General features: G+C 37.0%; 1 protein-coding gene across 1 annotated transcript; it reads left to right on the forward strand.

Moving 5' to 3' along the window:
- Positions 1 to 585: 585 nt before the first annotated feature.
- On the forward strand, positions 586 to 15,411 carry LOC106140458 (uncharacterized). The gene is made up of 15 exons (XM_060952856.1): positions 586 to 792; positions 1,356 to 2,472; positions 2,886 to 3,001; positions 3,652 to 3,781; positions 4,176 to 4,319; positions 4,906 to 5,006; positions 6,443 to 7,270; positions 8,388 to 8,538; positions 8,989 to 9,068; positions 10,524 to 10,677; positions 11,512 to 11,606; positions 12,055 to 12,728; positions 13,605 to 13,721; positions 14,725 to 14,823; positions 15,271 to 15,411. Exons 1-15 carry the CDS (start codon positions 670 to 672, stop codon positions 15,404 to 15,406), a joined length of 4,065 nt encoding a protein of 1,354 aa, XP_060808839.1. The 5' UTR covers positions 586 to 669; the 3' UTR covers positions 15,407 to 15,411.
- The last annotated feature ends 95 nt before the right edge of the window (positions 15,412 to 15,506 follow it).

A 15,506-nucleotide genomic window follows, 5' to 3' on the forward strand; every position in this document is an offset into this window, starting at 1 on the left:
TACCTATGTTCATTTTCATCAATAACGGCCCAGTAGTAAAACTATGAAAGTGTAACAGACAAGCAGACTTTCGCATTTATTAAGTTTATTAAAGATGGTATATACGTAGGTATCTTATATTATTTTCAGAGTGTTGGGCATGTAACCAGGATAAAATAACTATAACTTATGAAGTCGGTCTAAATTCGGTTAAAAACAGAAACCAGACAGAAGTGCGACAGTCAGACATTGACAGCAAGAGTATCAAATTTCTTGACAGTTCGTTTTGTTTTCTTTTACTCGGCTATTCCATGATTTACTAATTACAACATTTATTTAATGCCTACCATTTTTATTATATCTTTTCTGCTTTATGTAACGTTGTACTACATGCAGTTACTGTAGTAGAGAATGAGATTGTAATTAACGTTACATGTAATGTTCTGTTAGATTTCTGATAATTGATCTGCACTGAATAGATGAAACAAAACGCAATCAAATTAATTTTTCAATCTGTCCGTTTTCGCGGGTGTCAGCAAAAAGTTACAAAAGTTCAGGTTATTTATTATACATCGGCGTTATTTTGGTCCTTAAATCGGTGTTTTAAACCCGATAATATAAAAACATCTGAGCATACATTGATATTTTTCTCATCTGTACAACTATGTTATTAGCGCCTTCATATTCAACATGAGTTCCAACAAGAAAGATAACAATGGTTGGATTCTTTGCCCATCCAAAAGATTTCCGGGTAAATTTTACTACTTCAACGTTTTGAATGGCGAAGCCGCTTGGAGCTTGAACGACGCAGAAGTAAGTACTATTATTTCCATTAGTCCAAGCATGAATATATCCTCTTAGAAGATACCCTAGTATGGTTGTTGATAGGAAACCCATGATAGGCGAATATCACTGTGTATAAAGAAAGCTTGCCTGCATGCTTGTCAAAATACAGCCTCAATAACAAGTAGAATGTCATTTTTTGTTTGTATATATATATAACATGGTTAAAACTTACTTTGGAGCTAACACTGTTATATTGTCCCTTTATAGAATTTGGATAATTACTTATTTAGTGACTTTTCCATTGTAAACTTCATTTTTCTGCCATAATTCTCGAATTTAAAATAATTAAGTGACATACATCCAGTCCCTTGCGGATTTGACAGAGCCCACAGTCTTGAAGAGTGGCAGGCCCTGTCCAGTTGGCTTTATAATGGAATTGAGATTCAAATTGTTTGCTAGCCCACCGCCTATAAGACTTTTAAAATCAAGACCCTATCTCATAGTCGCCTTTCTAAATGTCTATTCCAAAGTGCTGGAACCACATAGGAAGTGATATAAGTAATTATTTTTATTTATGGTTGTACCCACAGCAAAATATACTGCGAAAAGATGCAGTCCTTCAAAAAGCTGATAAATCCCATTCATATCCTGAGCCAACAAGTCCACCAGCGGAATCACCAACAGCCAACACAAACCTCCAGAAAACAGTCCCCAATATTACTAGAAGGATTACAAATATTCCACAACCATCACCAATGTTTGGCCAACCTTTGTTCCCGCAATACATTTCAAATGTCGAACCATACATGCAGAATATAATATGGGCTCCTATGATGCAAATGCCAATGTTTGCCAAACCAAAGCAGGACCAAGTAACCCAAACCTGGGAACCAGACAGAGGCATGTTCGTTCAAACTTGTACTATACCATTATCACAGAGATTCGTAAATTATGAAGAACCAAATACAATATTTAATGCCAACATAAATAGTCATGTTTTTGGTCAAACTCCGAATAAATCTAACCTTTTTACAAACTTTCATGAAACTGCTAATTCTGACAGAGTTATGGGTAATTCTCAATTATTTCCACCAACTGGACATAGTGTAGGTGTCAATAGATCAGTAAATAAAATTGTAAGACAAAGAACTCGGTCAGAATCTAGTAACGCGTATTTTTATGATGACAACAGCAGAGCTGCCAACACTCAAATAATTAATCCTAAAAGCCCGTCTGGCCAACATGAAGAAAGTGGTAGGCACAGAACACTATCAGATTCTGATATTTTTGAAAATCCAGTTAAATTTGAGTCAAAACCTCATTTTAATCAACATCTTAATATTCATAATGTTCCAAAACAAAATATGGAATCAAAACATTCAACAACAGATAAACCTAAAACCAACTTTGTTTTGCGAAAACCAATCTTCACTCCAAACATTAAGATTCACAGTTCAATAACTCAAATGAATACAATTGGGAATGTAGAAAAAGATATAAAAAGAAATACAAGGAGTACTTTGTGGTGTAAGGAGAATAAAAAAAGTATGAATGATAATAAAAATGGTTCATTTGTATCTGTTTTGGATAAAAATGATTCAAATGAAAATGAAGATTACAAAAATCTTGACAAAAATGATTTGAGATTTACATTAGTGGAGAAGAAGCGAAGAAAATCTATTAGTTTAGAAAATAGTAACACTGGAGGTAAGTTAGAAGAAATTGTCCATCTTCAAATAAGTCAGTGTTTTAATTAAGTACTTGCTTATTAAAATGTACCAAAAACTTTGTGCGATCCAAGAAGAGAAATGAAAAACTTAAGCAAGAAGTTAACATAACTTTTACAAAAAGTGACTGCCTCCAGTCGCTATCCTCCTTATGTAACAAACACTTTCCCGAGAACCGCATCAAAATCGGTTCAGCGAAAATCATGATAATCGCGATCAAATACAGGATGTAGGTCAAACTGCGAACCACCTTTTTTTTTAAGGCTGACTGCCTTTTTTAGCATTTTTTATCTAACAATTAGGAAACATTGTATTCAGTTTTTTCTTGATGAATGATCAGATGTATAAACTCTTTATGTAAATGAAATTTGATGAATTCTCAAATACTTTTAGAAAGTCAGACCCAGGCCCCGAGCCAAACAAAAAAGAAAATGGTTAAGAAGAGAGTAATGTTTGACTTGGACTCCAGCGACGAGAGCTCAGATGGAAATCAAGATGGCGAGGAAAATGTGAGTAAAACAAATACACATGTTTTGTCTTGTCATGCTGTGTGGTTCCCAGCACTTTACAATAGGACCACTCCATGTCTTTCCCATGGATGTCGTAAAAGATGACTAAGAGAAAGCCTAATATATTTGGGATTTTTGGTGGCGATGGTCTAGCAAACTGTAACTATTAAAATCTTAATTCCATCATTAAGCCATACAGATAAATGTGGCCTTTCAGTCTTTTTTAAGACTGTTTGGTACTTTCTTTAAAGGGATATAACATGTATAACTTTTCGCCTCATTCATCTTTCTTATTCAAATCTGTCAAAAAACTTCCTAAATAAGTTTAACAGTCAAGGTGACGCAACGTTTCATAATAACAACAAATGAGTGTAGAAAACACATGTTTGCGTGTTCCCTTTTGCACCCTCTGCCACAATAAATTACCTCTTTCACAGAGGAGTGGTCAAAGACCATATCTTTCCACTTGCCACGATCTCTGCGTACTTTTTTCGCTTCATCCACATTGATAACTCTCTTCATGCAAGCTCGTAGGTTTCGGGGAGTCTTGACCTGACCTTTTGCTAGAACGTCTCTGATTTGACCACGGTACATTCCTCTAGGCATTCCCACCATCCCTAGGGTACACATTATAGTAACAAATGTTTCAGCCATCACAACATGTGACTATACACACTCTTCGTGGATTGGTGGATCACATTACGGATTGCTGGTACATTATAGTGGATTCTAATGTCTTAATCGACGAATATGAGTTTATCGACAAGTTTGTACAGTTAGGTAAGTTTTCATTTATTTTGGCGCGAAATCTTGGTTACATCCTGTGGAGTGGAGCGCGGTGCCTTTTGGTTGATCCTGTATTGGATGAGTCATGTTTTTACAAGTCAACTCCCGTCTGACCTCCGCAGCCTTTTCAGGGGAGCCTAAACCCATGTTGGATCACAATTACTTACACATCCAAAGATAATATCAAAAGATAATCCGTTGGCGTTGGTGACACGGTGATACAGTGACACAGGATGTTTTGGTCCTTCGAGCCGGATATGCAAACTTATGAAACGGTCTAAATTAAACACATAGTGTTTATCTCCACTCTACTAGAATTACTAATTGAGTACGTTCTAATCACTTTTATGCGGCTGTTCTTTAGTACAGATTTACAATATAATTTCAGATAAAGATTGCCGTTTGATAGTGCCTTACGCGGTAGTATCAGAAATAGAGGGGTTCTGTTACGGCGACTGTCGCGGGCGACAGCGAGTCATTGTCGCGAGACAGCTGACCAGGAAGCTGGCAACACCGCCACCTCATATCATCGGTGAGTATCATTACTATCAGACTACTGTCTCTGCCTACCCATCCGGGAAAGAGGCATGATATAAAAGTAACTATACCTTCCTTCTTGGCCTGGTTGCGAAGAAAAACATAGTGTGCGCCAACTGTTTTCTTTTCCCGTGCAGATTGTAAAAGTCAGTCAAGGGAATGGCTAATAAACTTGCAGTTCTTATTTTAGGCGATGGGCTAGCAACCTGTCACTATTTAAATCCCAATTCAATTATTAGGGCCATACAGCTGAAAATGGCTTTTCAGTCTTTCTCAGACTTAATCAGTATGCTCACAAAATTTCATAAGAATCGGTCAAGCCCTTTCGAAGGAGTACGAAAACGAACATTGTGACACGAGAATTTTATATGTACACTAGCGACCCGCCCCGGCTTCGCACGGGTGCAAAATTATAAATGTTATTATATATAAAAACCTTCCTCTTGAATCACTCTACCTGTTACAAAAAACCGCATCAAAATCCGTTGCGTAATTTTAAATATTTAAGCATACAGACAAACAGACTAAAATAGCGACTTTGTTTTATACTATGTAGTGATATAAGATTATTTTATGTCCAGTTCAAACTGCGGAAGACGAAGACCACGTATTTAAGAAAATGTCCACTCTGGGAAGGATTTTGAATTGCTGTTTGCAAGTCGATCAACAAAGCGATCTTGTGGTATGTATTTATTATATAACTAGCGATCCAACCCGACTTCCTACGGGTACCATTTATAGATTTAAATCTTCCTCTATATACCCTATTTACAACATTTAAAATAGGAACAAAATCCGTCCACAACTTTCCGAGATTAGAGCATACATACAGTCAGAAAAAAAATAATGTGTAATGATTAAAAAGGTAATATGTAATTTTGATTTTTTTTAAGAATTTAGATAAGGATTGTCATTTTAACTTAATACACGCACAACAAATAGCATTGGTGCCCGGTTAAAATGCGTGTGGTTTAAAAAAGGCACAGGTTCAAATCCTACATCGGCCATGTAGGTACCTACCAATGCTTATTTTCGAAGTTATGTACATTAGTTTGATAACTAACCGATGCTCTTACGGTGAGTGAAAACATCGTGAGGAGACCTGCACATTCAAGCAACTGGATCTAATACAAATTTAGGTTCGATGGGAGTCGCTTCATGTTATCACCCAATCCAGGATCCATGGTCAAAGGCATACCCTGAGCTCCTCTCCAGAGTGGTCAGGATGCAACCGGGACTAAAGCCGGGAAGAAGAAGACAGGCCCTACAAATGGATGCAAAAACTATTGTATTTATTTTCGTAATTTTTTAATATACTTACGTACATACATATAATCACGTCTATATCCCTTGCGGGGTAAACAGAGCCAACAGTCTCGGAAAGACTGATAGGCGACGGTTAGCTGTTTCACTTTATGATACAACTAGAGGCCGCCCGCGACTTCGTCCGCATGGAAACCCTATCAATCCCGCGGGAACTCTGGGATAAAAAGTAGCCTATGTGTTATTCTGGGTCTTCAGCTACCTACATACCAAATTTCATGGTAATCGGTTCAGTAGTTTTTGCGTGAAAGAGTAACAAACATCCATACATCCATACAAACTTTCGCCTTTATAATAGTAGTAGGATTGAGATTCAAATAGTGACAGGTTGCAAGCCCATCGCCCAAAAGAAGAATCCCAAGTTTATAAGCCTATCCCTTAGTCGCCTTTTACGACATCCATGGGAATGAGATGGAGTGGTTCTATTCTTTTTTTTAACTGGTGCCTCGAACCATACGGCTTTTTTTTAATTAAATTTATTAATTACTAGCTGTGCCCACGACTCCGTCCGCGTGGAATAGTTATTTTGGGCATCATTGAAGCCCTCAAGAATGAATAATTTTCCCCGTTTTTTTTTCTAATTTTCGATTATTTCTTCGCTCCTTATAGTTGCAGCGTGATGTTATATAGCCTAAAGCCTTCCTCGATAAACGGTCTATTCAACACCAAATGAATTTTTCAATTCGAACCAGTAGTTCCTGAGATTAGCGCGTTCAAACAAAGAAACTCTTCAGCTTTATAATATTAGTATAGATGAAATTATGAAATTAATAAATTAAACTTTATATTTTACAGGTACTCTTTACTGACAACATGACATTATACAATAAAGCTAAATCCCTAAAGATTCACTGTTACAAACTAAAAGATATCAAAGATGGCGCTTCAATACCAGAAGTGATGATTTCAGAACCACAAAAGATCACATTGAAAAATGAATCACCAAAGAATTTGTTTTTGAAAAAAGATCATCCATTTCTCAATCAAGACTCAAAATTTGTAAGTTGTAAAAAAACTTTATTCACCAAAGAAAATGTATTAAAAAGTTGTGACGTACAGACAGAAGTCAATACAACTGATGCTAATACATCTCCGATAAAATTTGAAGAAAAAAATAATGATGAGAAAGAAAAATTTAATGAATATTTAAATTTCGACTTCGATACTGACTCCGATACTACAGCCATAAGTAAAACTTTGAAAAATCTAGTAATAAAAGATAAAAACAGTAATATTATTTACAAAAGCGATAAAATGGACAAAAACAAAAAGGAGTCGTTTGAAATTCAAATCAGAAATAAAAATTGCTTTCCTCAGCAAGATATTAAAACAAACCAGTTACAAAAATCAAAAAAAGAATCTACCGTCGGTAAAACAGGTGAATCAAAAAACAACTCGTTCCAAAATCAAAATAAATCAAATGATAATGAGGTAGAAAGTGTTAGAAAAAATAAAACCATAGAGTTGATGGAAGAACAATTTAAAAAGTCAATAAAGGAGAAATTGAAATATAGGTTTCAAGTGATTAACAAGTTTATGGAAGTGAACATAAGGTCTCATATTGATGAGTGGATTTGCACATTCAAACAAATCATGGAAAATGCTATATCTGATTTGTTGCGGGTAAGTTTCAAATATAATAAAATTTTAAACGAGAAATCCTGTTGAATTTTGTTCACGCGGGAATTTTGGTAAATCATCACTTACCACATATGGAACCTACATGCCATTCAAAATGTTGGTAAACATATATTTCCTACGGATCTAGTAATAAGCGACTAAGGGATAGACTAATAAACTTGATATTCCTCTTTTAGGCGGTGGGCTAGCAACCTGTCACTATTTGAATCTCAATTCTATTAAGCCAAACAGGTGAACCTGGCCTACCGTTTGTTTCGAGACTGTTGGCTCTGTCTACCCTGCAAGGGATATAAACGTGATTATATTTATGTATGTTTAGTAACTATATATTATTAAACTCGGTAAAAATATAACTTCATTTATGTGACAGCAGTTTGGAACTATAAATATCACGCAGGTGGGGAAAAATACAGACAAAAAAATGTGTCATAGTACTGACCACGTTCATAAGTCGCCGACCCTAATGAAAACTTAATAAAATAACGACCTTATTACAATTACATTAAATTTAAAATCCAGAAACAAAATTTCTCCTATCTCGCTCACAATAGTAGTAGAATAGTGGACAGTTCAGTTCAAATGGCGCGCTCTGATTGGCTCATCACATCAATTCAAATTTTTACGCGCCATACAAACATCACGACTCCTGCGCACGTACATTTGATATTGATGTCATAGAGATCAAGTTATACAATGCCGTGTGGTTCCCGGCACCAATAGAAAAAAGAATAGGGCCATCTCTTTCCCATGGATGTCGTAAAAGGCCACTAAGGGATGGGCTTATAAACTTGGGATTCTTTTAGGCGATGGGCTAGCAACCTGTCACTATTTGAATCTCAACTCTATCTTAAAGCCAAACAGGTGAACCTGGCCTATCAGTCTTTTCAAGACTGTTGACTCTGTCTACCCCGTAAGGGATATAGACGTGATTATATGAATGAATTATTAGAATAGATTTAGAATAGAATAGAATAGATTTATTTTCAAAATTGGATACAAGGTATCACTTATTGACGTCACATAACTTAAATCTAATTATAACTACTACCTAAAATAATTATACAGTGTGTGTGTGTATATGAAAATTGTTTCCCAACAGAATTCAACCTTGGTCCCTGCCAGTGTACCGACATTTCTAACCCTCCTCGAAGGTATGAAGTGTGTCAGACAAGCTTACAAAATGTATTGGATGGTGACCATGCTGACTGACGAATTGTCACTATTGTTGATAACTCATACCGATAAAAGAGGTAAGTTAAGTCGTTCAGTCATGATTTTGTTAATTTATCGTACGTAGTACAGTTTGTTGCCGTGTGGTTCTCGGTACCAATAGAAAAAAAGGGACTAAAGTAAAGCAAGCAAGCAGCAAGTATACAATTTTTATGAGCATTGCGTTTTTTTGTGTTTATCTTGATTGATTTTTTTTTAAACGATAATTATAACTAATCTTTCGAATGGATGTCGTAAAAGGCGACTAAATATATAGGATAGGCTTATAAGCTTGGGATTCCTCTTTTGATTTGAAATATACTCGTAAAAAGTGGTTATAAAAAACAATTATTTATACAACAGAAAATCACACAACAACTGTCAATCATAGCAAAGAAAATGACGCGCTCAGCCAATAGCGCCGAAGAGTCTAAATCGCGATTACAAAGATTTCCCGGATTGGATCGAATTGATTGATTGATTGATTTCAGGTGAAATAAAACTTGACATAAAACCGGAAGAGTTTATGCGTGTGTTTGGATGTGCCGTACTTCTAATTGAAACCTTGGAGGTAAATATTTATTTTTTGCTTTGATCAACTTAATATAGGATTCCTAGTTAAAAGCTAAATTTATCAAAAAAAAAGTAGGTCCGAACATTTATCCGCCTTTTGCTTTCAAAAATGGATCCCAACGTTATACTTTTAAGATCTATTTTCGACCAGACGAATTTATTTGGTTGAAATACTTCAGTGAGATTATGGGTCTGTAGATAGATAGTATTGAGATGTTCAATTATATTCCAATTCAATTCAAATATGTACATACATATATATCACCACGTCTACATCCCTTACGGGATAGACAGAACTGGCAGTCTTGAAAAGAATAAAGGACAGCAGTTAAACGTGCAGCTTAATGGCTTTTTGATGGAATTGAGATTCAAATAGTGGCAGGTAGCCCCTTAGTTGCCTATTACGACATCATCATGGGAAAGATATGCGAATGGTTCTATTCGAAAATACCGGAAACCACACTGAATTGAAAACTAAACAATTGTTTACAAATATTTTGTTATTTTTTGTTTGTTATTTAAATATCTACGACGACTATTTATATTTATCTGACGGCCTCTGTGGCGTAGCGGTAGTACGCTTGTCTGTGACACCGGCGGTCCCGGGTTCGAATACCGGTCAGGGCATGACGAGAGAACTTTTTCTGATTGGCCTGGGTCTTGGATTGTTTATCTATATAAGTATTTATTATAAAATATAGCATCGTTGAGTTAGTATCTCGTAACACAAGTCTCGAACTTACTCTGAGGCTAACTCAATCAGTGTAATTTGTCCCGTATATATTTATTTATTTAGTTATGTCATTATACGGCACGAGAGTGCGTGTTGTTTTATTTAAATACAAATACTTTATTTGCTATAAATGCGGTACAATTATAGATGTTACAAAGCATATACATTTCGCGCATTCAACCAGTCATGGAATCATGCAAAAATACAGAAAATTTAAATTAAATGAAAATTAAAATTGAAATGAAAATAAAGGGTCAGGTCAAAAGTACCCGAAATCGCCGAGCTTGCATGAAGAGAGTTATGAATGTGGATGAAGCGAAGGAAGTATGCAGAGATCGTGGCAAGTGGAAAGAGGTAGTCTCTGCGTACCCCTCCGGGAAAGAGGCGTGATTTTATGTATGTATGTATGAAAATTAAAATAAAAAAATACATACATACATATGGTCACGTCTATATCCCTTGTGGGGTAGACAGAGCCAACAGTCTTGAAAAGACTGATAGGCCACGCACAGCTATTTGGCTTAATGATATAATTGAGATTCAAATAGCGACAGGTTGCTAGCCCATCGCCTAAAAGAAGAATCCCAAGTTTGTAAGCCTATCCCTTAGTCGCCTTTTACGACATCCATGGGAAAATAGATGGAGTGATCCTATTCTTCTTTAAATATAAATTTAAATTAAATGAAAATTAAAAATAGAAAAATTACAAAACTCTCGCAGGTCACAGAGAACAGTCCGCATATAACAGAAACCCATCAACTTTTGCTGAGCATGCACGGCCACCTGCGGCACGGGCCCGAGCTGGTGGAGCTGGTCGGCGCGCCGGCGGGCTGCGTCCACACCGCAGAGCACGAGGACGTGAAGAGACACAATTGTGAGTTGCAAATTATCGAAGTTCTTAAAGATTGTGGTGAGCTAGCGACCTGTCGCTATTTTATTCTCAATTCAATTGTCACGATACAGCTAAACGTGGCTTCTCAGTGTTTTAAGAGACGGCTATGTGACTTATAAAAAAAAAAAGCATTGGACCACTCCGTCTCATTCCCATTAATGTCGTAAAAGGCGACTAAGTGATAGACTTACACACTTCAGATTATTCTTTTAGGCTGGTTAGCAACCTACACAGTCACGTTTAATCCCTTGCAGACAGAGAGGGGTAGACAGAACCAGCAGTCTTGTAAGACTAACAAACCACGTTCAGCTGTTAGGCTTAAATGATAGAATTGAGGTTCAAATAGTGACAAGTTTCTAGCCTATCGCTTATAAGAAGCCCGAGTCCCTTAGTTGCCTTTTACGACATCCATGGGTATGAGATGTAAAGGTCCGATTCTTTTTTTTATTGCAGGGGAACCTTATCAATATTGGATCATGGTTACACGTTCAGTTATCTGAATGTGCAAGATTCCTCACGATGATTTATTTGCTTCACTATAAAAGTATAGATTATCGAAAAAAAAACATTATCATATACATACATACATAAAATCACGCCTCTTTCCCGGAGGGGTAAGCAGAGACTACCTCTTTCCACTTGCCACGATCTCTGCATACTTCCTTCGCTTCATCCACATTCATAACTCTCTTCATACAAGCTCGGCGGTTTCGGGTACTTTTGGCCTGACCCTTTACCAGGACGTCCTTAATTTGATCAAGATACGTTCGTCTAGGTCTTCCCACTCCGACCAATTATAATTATTTCAATTCACAGTTACTAAGAAGTCGTCAGAAATAATACAATATTTGAAGAAACATTTCCCGGCTTGGCAAGATTATTCTGAGCCGCCGTCGCCAGTTACCAACGAGGTAAGTGTTAACTCCCCTGTGGCTCAGTTGTGAGAATCACGAGGTCTCAGGTTCGATCTCGTTCTCATATCTCCACCATTTTTCAGTGGATGTCGTCAAAGGCGACCAAGGGAAAGGCTAATCAACTCAGACTTTTACTTTCAGGCAACCTTTCTTTGATCAACCTGTCAGCATTTTGATCTAATTGCCATCATTTAGCCATGTGGCTGTCTTACTCTTTACTTAAGAGATAAAGACGTTATTGTATATGTTAACACCTCGTTCCAGAAGGGATAGGCAGATATTACACATTTCCAAATTGTTTCCTCTTTTGCATTACATGCAACCTCATTGGTATAGGGTTCACTTGACCTGACCTTTTAGCGTACGTTCTTGATTTAATAAAATTGCTGTAAATTTAGGAGAGTAGGTGTGAATTGTATCATAACTAATATATCTTCTATTTCAGGTTATAACGCAAAATGACACAACAATAGTTCGCACGTTCGGACGCAACTTAAATTTATTGACCATAGACAAAACAAAGTCTATGACAATGCAAGAGACCACAGACAACGAGAAAGAGGATAAACCGAAAGAACTTACTGAAATAAATATTTCGGAAAACACATTATTGAACTCACAAACGACTTTGAATCTTAACGATAGCACTGAACCGAATATAGTGAGGCTCTTTGATACGTCCACGTCGTTTCCCAAGACAAAAAATGTTAATAAAAATAATACTATCAGTTTGACGCCTAAACACGAAAACACATTTGACGATAAAACCGAAACGGCTGGACCGAAAGTGATAAGAAACGTCAAATTGATAGACGCTTTCGAGGAGAAATTAAAATCGAAAATCGATGAAGATATAAATTATTTGCAATTTGACGGCACAATATCTTTAGATGATATTTCTTTGTGCACAATTGTCGATGGTCCGAATCATAAGATTGGAAAAAATGATATAGTATCATTTAATGATGACAAAATCAGTAAAGAACAGAATAATGATTCGAAACCTAATGATAGTTCAACTAACGACAGTGGATTTGAAAATGAAAACGACACGTACACATTTCTGCAAACATTTTTGAGCGAACTAAGTGGATCTTTAAAATTAATACATAGTTTCATGTAAGTATCTATAGGTCAAAAGTACCCGAAACCGCCGAGCTTGCATGAAGAGAGTTATGAATGTGGATGAAGCGAAGGAAGTATGTAGAGATCGTGGCAAGTGGAAAGAGGTAGTCTCTGCCTACCCCTCCGGGAAAGAGGCGTGATTTTATATATGTATGTATCTATCCTATATCTCTCTATATCTTCCTGTTGACATCTTAGAGACGATAAAAGTGCTGTATAAACTCATTTTCTTCCTGGCTTTAGTCCAGGTCCCATCCTCATCAGTCTGGTGGGGAGCCCGGAGTCTGGATCCATGGATCCTGGATTGGGTGAGTCAGATTTTTACAGATAGCGACTCCCGTCTGACCTCCGCAACCTTTGCAGGGGATCCTAACCCGTATTGGATCATATGGTTACACATCCTGAATGTGCAAATTTCCTCACGACCAAAGTGGGATTCGAACCTGCGCCTTCCTGCGCATCACGCATTTTAATCTTACCCATTCGACCACCGTCTCTTTTAAAAGTAATATATAACCGTTATCACACTGATCTAATAACATATACATACATACATATAGTCACGTCTATATCCCTTGCGGGGTAGACAGAGCCAACAGTCTTGAAAAGACTGATGGGCCACATTCAGCTATTTGGCTTTAAGATAGAACAGAAATCAGGTGTCTGATGGATAATGGAAATTGTTGTAAAAATTGTAAAGATTTATTATATGTATATATATGCTGCAGTGTAGTTTGTTCCGCCGCTTCTTTTGCACATGCACTTTGGAAGCGGTGGTAGTTATAATTAGATTTAAGTGATGTGACGTCAATAAGAGATACCATGTATCCAATTTTGAAAATAAATCTTTTCTATTCTATGTTGTTATAGCGAGGCGAGTGTTAAGGAGTTTCGCAAAAATTTGCATTGCGAAAAAAAGAAAACTATACAAGAAAAGGCGACGGCTACTCATGGCCATTTGACGGGAATTATATATAAACTGAAATGGTAAGTTGTTATTGAAATACCAGTATTTTGAGTACCTACCGGTACCATTTTTGTATCTGCACTAAGTAGAGCTGAAACCGTAATAAATTGACGGCTTGTGGTCAATTTATTACGGTTACAGCTTACGGCCGTAAGAGCATCGGTTAGTAATCTAATATAGTCATTGATACATGGCCTATGATGATTCGAACCTGTGTATTTTTGCGCCGATTAGAACACCGGCGATATTGTCAGTATCTGGACCGATATTTTGCCAGAGGCCATTCTGGGAAAGAGACATTTTACGACCAGGGGACATTCGGGAAAAGAGTAATTTTACGACCAGGGGACATTCTGGGAAAGAGACATTTTACGACCAGGGGACATTCGGGAAAAAAAACATTTTACGACCAAGAGACATTCTGGGAAAGAGACATTTTACGACCAAGAGACATTTTACGACCAAGAGACATTTTACGACCAAGAGACATTTTACGACCGAGAGACATTTTACGACCAAGAGACATTTTACGACCAAGAGACATTTTACGACCAAGAGACATTTTACGACCAAGAGACATTTTACGACCAAGAGACATTTTACGACCAAGAGACATTTTACGACCAAGAGACATTTTACGACCAAGAGACATTTTACGACCAAGAGACATTTTACGACCAAGAGACATTTTACGACCAAGAGACATTTTACGACCAAGAGACATTTTACGACCAAGAGACATTTTACGACCGAGAGACATTTTACGACCAAGAGACATTTTACGACCAAGAGACATTCTGGGAAAGAGACATTTTACGACCAGGGGACATTCTGGGAAAGAGACATTTTACGACCAGGGGACATTCTGCGTAACAGACATTTTACGATCAGGGGACATTTTGCCTAAGAGACATTTTGAGCATGAGCCAAAGTAGCCTATGCCCTTTACCAAGCTCTAAATATATTATTGCCAAGTGCCATAAATTTCAATAAAAACAAAAAAAAAACATCAAATCCCTCCAGCATCGTCCAAAGAGAAGCTGATGACGTGACGCCTCTGAAAGAGATCATTTTGAAGGCGGACGTCGTTGTGGTGGGAGACAAACGGCTGATGAGATACAGGTAATGTAGTAAAAATATACTTATAAACATACATTCATTCATATAGTCACGTCTATATCCCTTGCGGGATAGGCAGGGCCAACAGTCTTGAAAAGACTAAAAGGCCACGTACAGCTGTATAGCTTAATGACGGAATTGAGATTCAAATAGTGACAAGTTGTTGGACCATCGCCTTCAAAACGAATCTCAAGTTTATTAGCCTATCACTTAGTCGCCTTATACGACATCCCTGGAAAGAGGTAGAGTGGTCCCATGCTATAGAGGAATTTCCACGTTTGTAATATCTTTATTCCACAGAAATTAACACAGTTACAACAAAAAGTGGTGTATTTATAAAAAAGAAAATTAATTACTTGCAATGGCGGACTTATCCCCTGAAGGGAACTCTTTCAAGTAATTCCTGTTACAATTCTATTGTGTATCCGAAATTAATGTTAATTTTTTCAGGCAAGTTGTAATGAAATGCCTCGAACAAGCGCAAATGTTGGAATCTGCGTTACAACAGCTCCTCGCCATCATGAACGGGGAATACGAAGTCACTTTTTACACCGACCGGGCAACATTTTTAAATATATTCGAATAACATCATATACTTAGTCATCCTGCTAATATTATTAATGCGAAAGTTTGCGAGTATGTGAGGATGTCAGTATGGATGTTTGTTACTCATTCACGCAAAAGCT

This window comes from Amyelois transitella, chromosome 30 (assembly GCF_032362555.1).
Source record: "Amyelois transitella isolate CPQ chromosome 30, ilAmyTran1.1, whole genome shotgun sequence".
NCBI lineage: Eukaryota > Metazoa > Arthropoda > Insecta > Lepidoptera > Pyralidae > Amyelois > Amyelois transitella.

Excerpts from the sequence above, each read along its gene's own strand:
- LOC106140458 (XM_060952856.1), top strand. The coding sequence starts at position 670 with ATGAGTTCCAACAAGAAAGATAACAATGGTTGGATTCTTTGCCCATCC. Across the intron at positions 7,271-8,387 it reads CTATATCTGATTTGTTGCGG|AATTCAACCTTGGTCCCTGC; the intron begins GTAAGTTTCAAA and ends GTTTCCCAACAG. Across the intron at positions 14,824-15,270 it reads AAACGGCTGATGAGATACAG|GCAAGTTGTAATGAAATGCC; the intron begins GTAATGTAGTAA and ends TAATTTTTTCAG.